Here is a 7,829-nt window from a genome sequence, read left to right as displayed (position 1 = left end):
GCTCCGCGGGAGAAAGATGAGGCCTTCTACTCCCGTAAAGATTTACACCCTCGGAAACCCTGTACAGGGTCGCTATGGGTCGGAACCGACTCAATGGCACTTAACAACAACATCTATCTATCTATCTATCATCTATCTATCTATCTATCTACCTACCTATCAACTATCTATCTATCTACCTATCTATCAATCATCTATCTATCTCTCTATCTATCTATATTAGAATTTATCAGAATGGCTACGCTGTTAATGGTGTACAAACATAGACTACCATGGATGCTGTAATGACCACCCAAATCCCCTGTCTGAGGCGCTCAACCACTCATTTTCCCAGCTGCAAGGAGTGTTGAAAGTGTTAAGAGTGTTGTCAGCTGATGATTCACAGATGAAGTGAGAAGCTCTACTCCAGATTCTGTCCCCAGCTAAGATTCATAAAATTTATTAGGGTGGGGAGCAATCTTGACTAGGGGTTGGAAAGCCTGTGCTCTATACCCTCATTGCCCAAGAATTCCAGAGGATAACTGACAATATGATTAAGAACCTTCCTTGCTGGTCATATTCCTTGGTCCAGCAATGCCATTTAAGGAATTCTTCTAAGGAATCAATTAAGGATGCTTGTGGATATTTACCCATTCAATGTTCAGTTAGAGACTAACCTAAATATTCAATAGCATAGTGTTTGTTGAGTAATATATGCCATGTTTGTCGTGCATAACATTGTCAATGAGGTTGCATCATCTTTATTGATGTGAAAAACATGCTCAGTAAAGGATCAAGTGAATATGACAGATTATAAAACAGTAAACACAAAGGGATATATTTTTTTTCAGATTATATAAAACATTTAAAAATTATATTCCAAAATACTAACAGTGATTAACTCTGCTTAGTGATGACTGGATTAGGTAAGACATTATATCCACTTTTTAATTTCATGTATTTATTGAATGCTTTATAGAGAGCATATGTTTGATGTGTTATTAAAACACCAGCAACTTTATTTTTAAATAAGAAGTATCTCCAATTGTCCTTCAAGAATAACATTTGCTGATAAAAATATCACAAAATAAGTTATCTTTTTCCAGTTAAAATGACCCAACTCTCAAACAATGCCCAAATCAGAAAGAGAACCTCAACACTCCTTCTTGAAATATTTATGTGAAGAAGATATTTGTTAAGTGAGAAAAAGAAATCAGTTGGCACACACACAAAGGCCACTCCCAGGCTTGCTGGATTGCTCTCAGTTTAGGCTGATATTTATTTTAACTTTTCATCATAAACCACCAAGTGTTCCTGCTTATTCTTTTATTAATTAATCAAACTGGTAAATGTACCTAATTTAGTTTTGTGTAATATTCAGTGCATAATTTTAGTTAAACATTCAAAGTAAACATTGCTGAAATTTGTAAACTCCTCTCTTAAGTATATTCAGTTTTCCATTAAAAAATATTTATGAGTGTTTTTTCCTACATTTCCATGACTGGTATATAAATCCTCTATGGCAAAGAATTCATACTATGTGGAGGAAGTAAATGAGGCTACTTGAGGTGGTGGTGGCAGCTATGTGCCGTGGAGTTGGTTCCTATGCATAGTGACCCTGGATAGGGTTTCCAAGGCTGTAAATCTTTACGGGAGCAGAAAACCTCATCTTTCTCCCATCAAACTGCTGGTAGTTTCTAACTGCTGACCCTGAGGTTAGCAGCCTGACTTTTAACCACTACACCACCAGAGCTTTCAAATCGTTTCCTAGAACTGTGTAGTTTAAATACTATACCAAAAACCTGTCTAGTCTTCCTTAGGGGCAAAAGTTGTTTGACTTTTATGTAGCAGAAACACACACTGTATATTTTAATATTCTGAGTCAATCCATCTACTGGATTAAATTAAGCCTTCAGGGGGAGATGAGTACATGTACCAACATTTCCATTGGCGTAATTTCTCTACTCTCCCTTGACTTAATCATAAACCTCAATTCTGTCCTCCATTGGCTTCAAAGACAAAATTATTCAATTATTTTGTGTACATGCAACATAAGAGTGTGGTGATACTTTGGGATACGCACTGGACTGCTAGCCACAAGATCGTTGTTTTGAGCCCACCAGGTCTTCCATAGAAGAAGGATGAGACTTTCTGCTCCCATAAAGATTTACAGCCTCAGAAATCCTATACAGGATCACTAGGAATCAAAACCAACTTAACAACAGTGCAGCACGTAGCTTATCCCTTATCTGAGAAGAAGAGACACTGGGGTAAGGGTTGTGGTAAATCCAAAGGAGAAATGGCTCAACCTTTCAGATCATTTCTCCATGTCCATGAATAGCAAGTGGACATGTGACCTTGATTCCCTTTCCAAGGCTCTGAGCAGTTGTGCAAAGGTAGGTCTTTGAGTCCTAGACTCCCACCACTGTCTCCGTGACCTTAGCAATCAGCAGAGAGAAAATGCTCTCAGTTTTGCTAATTGTGGTAGTTATGGTTTTGTGTGAACTTAGCTGGACCAGGATTCTCATGGGTTTAGCCACTGAGATGTAGTTATCCCCCATGGCGAGATCTAATAGAATGTGAACAATGCTATGATGAAGTCAGCTATGAACAGCCAATCAACTGATGAAGGGAAGCTTCTTCCAGGGCATTTGCATAACCAGCTTCCAATGGACTGGATACTCAGGCGAGACTTGCTTGCTCTCTGCTGGGTCTAGATATTGAATCTGGCTTATCCTTCGACCTCTGTTTTTTTTTAACTTGAGCCTGTGGCCTGCTCTATTTCTTGCTAATTCTGGGAGTTGTCCACAGCCTGCCTTCTTACTTGCCGGAACTTCCTGCCTGTCTACCTGCCAATTTTGGTTCATCAACCCTGAAACTACAAGTGGCACAAGTCTCCAGTCTGACATCTGCCCAATGGACTTGGGACTTGCTCATTACTACAACTGAGTGAGCCATCCCCTTGGTATAAATCTCCCTTTATATATACATATGTGAACGTCCCTGGCTTTGCTTCTCTAAAGAACCCAGCGTAAGACCAAGTAACCAAGATACTGAGGATATCCTGGAACATGAAATGAAGTCACCCTCTCTCCTGTTGTGACTATAAAATATTGAAGATTTGATCAATTGGTACCTGCTATGACATAAATTAAGGAGCTCTGGTAGCATAGTGGTTATGAATTGGGCTGCAAAACTGCAAGGTCAGCAGTTCGAGACTACCAGATGTTCCGTGGGAGAAAGATGAGGTTTTCTGCTCCCATAAAGATTTATAGCCTCGGAAACTCTATGAGTTGGAACCAACTCCACGGCACATAACAACAACAACATGACATAAATTATGTGTTGCTGTGGGTTAATACATCAGACTGCAATATCGTTTGAACTGCATGGTTGGTGGTTCAAGCTCACCAGCTGCTCCTTGGAAACTCTATACAGGTCACTATGGATCAGAATTGACTCGACAGCACTTAACAACAACAACATATATGTTGGAATCCTAACTCCTAAACCTGTACAAGTAATCCCATTTGGAAACTTGGTTTCTTTGTTATGATAATGAAGACCTATCAGTGTTGGGTGTGTCCTAAACCTAATCACTCCTAAAATATACAAAGAGCAGATTCCATCCAGAAGTAAGCCCATACAGGAGAAGACAGAAGCTATCTAAGGGCAAGGAAAGCAGAGAAATCTACAAACCCAGGAGCTCTGAGGATTATCAGTTATTAAAAGCTGAAATTGACAGCGAAGGACCTCCATTTAGACCCTGCTAGGACTTCTAGCCTCTTGAACTATGAGAACTTTCTGCTTGTTAAAGCTACCCACCTGTGGTATTTGTGTTACAGCAGCTCTAGGAAGTTAAACTCACTGCCATCGAAACCCTATAGGACGGAGTAGAACTGCTCCGTAGGATTTCTGAGGCTATAAATGTTTATGGAAACAGATTGCCTCATCTTTTTCCCAAGGAACTGTGGGTAGGTTCGAGTTGCCAACAGTTAACAGTCCAATGCTTAACCCACTGTGCCATCAGGGTAAGGCCGCACCTCAATCATAATGGGAAAAGCAAATAAACAGTCAACGGTGCTGCTTAAAGTGATGAGAGGCATCTTGAACAACTAGTTACGTCAGAGTGGTTTCACTGTGATACACTAACCAGATAACAAGAATCTAAACATTGTCTGTCTGCCTCTACTTTTTATTTGTTATTATAATTATTTGAATCTTCTTCAGGGTTTCTAGCTAAAAATAAAGCAGAAAGTCTTCTTTGTCAGCACACATTGCAATTTTCCACGTTGTACTTTTCTAGGGTTTTGAAACATCCCTCTCATACCACAAAAACTTTTCTAATGACAATAAACACATAAAGATCTTCTGAATGTTCATTGCTCTTTCTTTCTTAGAAGACTCACAATTTTAATCACAGTGTAAGAATATAGCAAACATTCCAGCAACAGAAATCATCCTGATATAAAATATATTATAAAAAAAATAAAGATGTTTGGTTGAAACGGGTATTTATTTTATTTTACAGTGCACATATTCAGTCAAATTGTAAGAACAAAAGCACATATATCTCCACATGGAGATTCACAGAGTATACATACATGCCATTCTAGATGTGATAGACATTTTCAACCGGTTTTCATCCACGTGCCATACTCAAGTGCAAACCAACCATTATGGCTTGTGGTGGTTTAAAAAGGAAATGGAAGCATATCATTTAGCAAAATGCTGCAAGACATGTCTACGAAGAGTATTGCAATCAGTTTTTAAGGCAAGGGGTGTAAGTTTCTAAGCCTTACACAGGCTGTCCTGGGCAATGCCTGGCTTCATCCTGAAAAGAATTCAGCTCACACTTTTTTGGGATTTGTCCTCTTCTGGGCACTCCTGGCATTAATGTTCTTCTTGGGAGAACTGGCTGATTTGGGAGCAGGTGGCTTTCCCTTTGGTTTGGGTGGGTTACTGCGGCTGGTGCGTCCCGCTGTTCGCTTCTTGTCCTGAATTGTTTTCTGCTGTTCCTGAATAGTTCTCTGATGCTCCTTGAGCCTCTCTTCCCACTGCTGGGAGACAATTGATAAATGTGACTGTGAAATACAACTTCCCCTTTACGTTCTTAAGGTAAAATCAGGATTAATGAAATGATTTCATTGCAGTACATTAGCCAAACACCAATGGACATAATATCTTGAGTATTCAACCTCTTTAAAGTGTTAAAGAGCAAAAATGTCACTTTGAGGACAATGGTGTGCCTGACCCAAGCCATGGTATTTCTAATTTCCTTATGAGTGTTGGACAATGAATAAGGAAGACTGTACAAAAATTGATGCATTTGAATTATGATGTTGGCAAAGAATATTGAAAGTAACACGGACTGCCAAAACAAACAAATCTGTCTTGGAAGATGTACAGCCAGAATGCTCCTTAGAAGCTAGGATGGCAAAACTTGTCTATTTTACTTTAGAACAAGGTTAGGAAAGATCAGTTCCTAGAGACAAACATCATGCCCGGTAAAGGGAAGGGTCAGCTGAAAAGAGGAAGACCCCCACCAAAATGGATTGACACAGTGGTAGCAAAAGTGGGTTCAAACAACAATTGTGAGGATGATGCAGAATTGGGCAGTGTTTTGTTCTATTGTGCAGAGGGTCACTATGAGTCGTAACCAACTTGACGGCACCTAACAACACCTGGCCTGTGTGTCATTATGTTGGACTATGGTGACTTGCATGATGTCAGGATTCTGGAAGTTATACTACTTGTATCTCAAATATTACTGGGGCTACCTATCCATGGCAGATACGTTTCAGTGGAACTTCTAGACTATGACAGATTAGAGCCAAAGCCCTGACACTCTGCTTCCAAAGATTAGCCATTGAGCACCCTATGGGTCGCAATAAAATATTATCTGGTACAAGGCACTAAAAATACACATGGCTGCAACATTGGCTACAAGGATCCCAACAGTCATGAACATGGGGAAGAACTGGGCAGAATTTTGTTCTGTTATGCGTGTGGTCACCAGCAGACAGAGTGGGCTCAAAATTAACTAAAAACTCCCCTCATACAAGAGGAGACGCAAACTAAGAGAATCTGTGAAAACACAAGTGCTTCTAAATATATCTAAATACCCTTTATAGAGAGGAAGTGCTTTTAAAACTTCAAACAAATCACCTGGTTCTTTTGTTGTTGCTGTTAAGTGCTGTCAAGTTGAGTTAGGGTTATGGGCAGGAGCAACTGGTGAGTTTGAACAGCCGACTTTGCAGTTCAAACAACTTTGCAGTCTGGCATGTTAACCCACAGCGCCACACCAGGACTCTTGGTTCTTTTTAGTTCTGGTATTTTTTGGTATAATATTGCATCTCTGGATAAAATATTCTAATTATAATCCATTCGATATAACCACAAATATTTCTATAAAGTCACCAATGAAATCATGGATTTGACAACCAGATAATTACATTTAGTATATTATTTATTTTGACAAAAGTCTTGAAATTATTTTAAATACAGGGAAGACTTCTCTGTGTATAGTGATTGTATGGGTTTTAAAGTGAATGAATATTCACTTCTTTGAAAAATGTGTGTGCTTTAATCTCAGTCTATATAATTCTGCTCAAGTATCTAACTATTTGCTATAAAAGTGAAATGTTTACAGTACTGAAAAGAAAAAATGTAATTTAATCACAAAATAAGCAGTGGCTCGGTATTGAATTCAACCTAATTACATGTGAAGTTATGATAAAAACTCCAAGTGGGAAAAATATATCCGCCTTAACTACCTAATCAAAAGTCAAATACTTTGCTATTACAGGTGCCTATGTAAGGTTAATGGAGCCCTGGTGTGGTGCTGTGGGTTAATGCACCAGACTGCAAAGCCATTTGAACTGCAAGGTTGGCGGTTCAAGCTCACCAGCTGCTCCTCAGAAACCCTACACAGGGTCACTATGGGTCAGGATCAACTCGATGGCACTTAACAACATGTAAGGTTAAGGAGCTCTGGTAGCATAGTGGTTACGAATTGGGCTGTGAACCTTAAGGTTAGCAGTTCAAAACTACCAGCTGCTCCATGGGAGAAAGATGAAGCTTTCTGCTCCCGTAAAGATTTATTGCCTCCGAAACCCTGTTCAGGGTCACTATGGGTTGGAACCAACACAACAGCACTTAACAACAACAACATGTAAGGTTGGGTCTGAGAGAACATTTCCCACATGAATATGAGAGGACACAAGTCTACGGGATTTCTCTGCATGTACTTCAGTCCATATGCATAGTACTGACAGTTGTACTTACTATGGATCTTCTACTAAGTTGATCTCTCCATTTTTCAACTAAGCAATTTTCAAGAAGCATCATCCTAAAAGATAATGATAATAATGAGTCCTAAGAAGCAACTTCTGACTATAAAAGTTAAAAAGTTGAAAATCAGAATTAATGCAATTAAATTCACTGCAAAAAATTTCTAAATAAATAACAACCTTCAATAACCCTTAACCTCATAATTGGGTTAACACACGTGGTCCTATGGGATAATGTACTGGATAGCAAGGTCAATTGGAACCACAAGGTTGGAGGTTCAAATGCACCAGCCACTCCTCAGAAATCCTATACATACAGGGTCACTAAGAGTTGGAACTGACTTAACAACAATAATATTTCAGTTATATTTTCTTTCATTCCTCTTTGTGTGTGTGTATATATGTATATATACATATATATATACACACACATATACATACACACACATATACATACACACACATATACATATACACACACATATATACATATGTTGTTGTTGTTGTTAAGTGCCATCGAGTCAGTTCCGACCCATAGCGACCCTGTACAGGGTTTCC

The 7,829-nt window shown here is 39.0% G+C and overlaps 1 protein-coding gene across 1 annotated transcript in view; it reads right to left on the bottom strand.

Annotated features, from left to right (window-relative positions):
* Positions 1 to 4,824: 4,824 nt before the first annotated feature.
* SFRP4 (secreted frizzled-related protein 4) overlaps positions 4,825 to 7,829 on the bottom strand; it is a 14,480-nt gene continuing 11,475 nt past the window's right edge. The window contains exons 5-6 of the mRNA XM_006832123.1: positions 7,267 to 7,330; positions 4,825 to 5,039 (exon numbers count right to left, since the gene is read on the bottom strand). Coding sequence (XP_006832186.1) covers positions 4,830 to 5,039; positions 7,267 to 7,330 — 274 coding nt within the window. The 3' untranslated portion in view covers positions 4,825 to 4,829. The remainder of the gene's footprint in view (positions 5,040 to 7,266; positions 7,331 to 7,829) is intronic.

Source organism: Chrysochloris asiatica, unplaced genomic scaffold (assembly GCF_000296735.1).
Source record: "Chrysochloris asiatica unplaced genomic scaffold, ChrAsi1.0 scaffold00006, whole genome shotgun sequence".
In the NCBI taxonomy this organism is placed as follows: domain Eukaryota; kingdom Metazoa; phylum Chordata; class Mammalia; order Afrosoricida; family Chrysochloridae; genus Chrysochloris; species Chrysochloris asiatica.
Note: the sequence above shows the minus strand (reverse complement) of the source record. Positions and strands in the feature narration are given on the sequence as shown.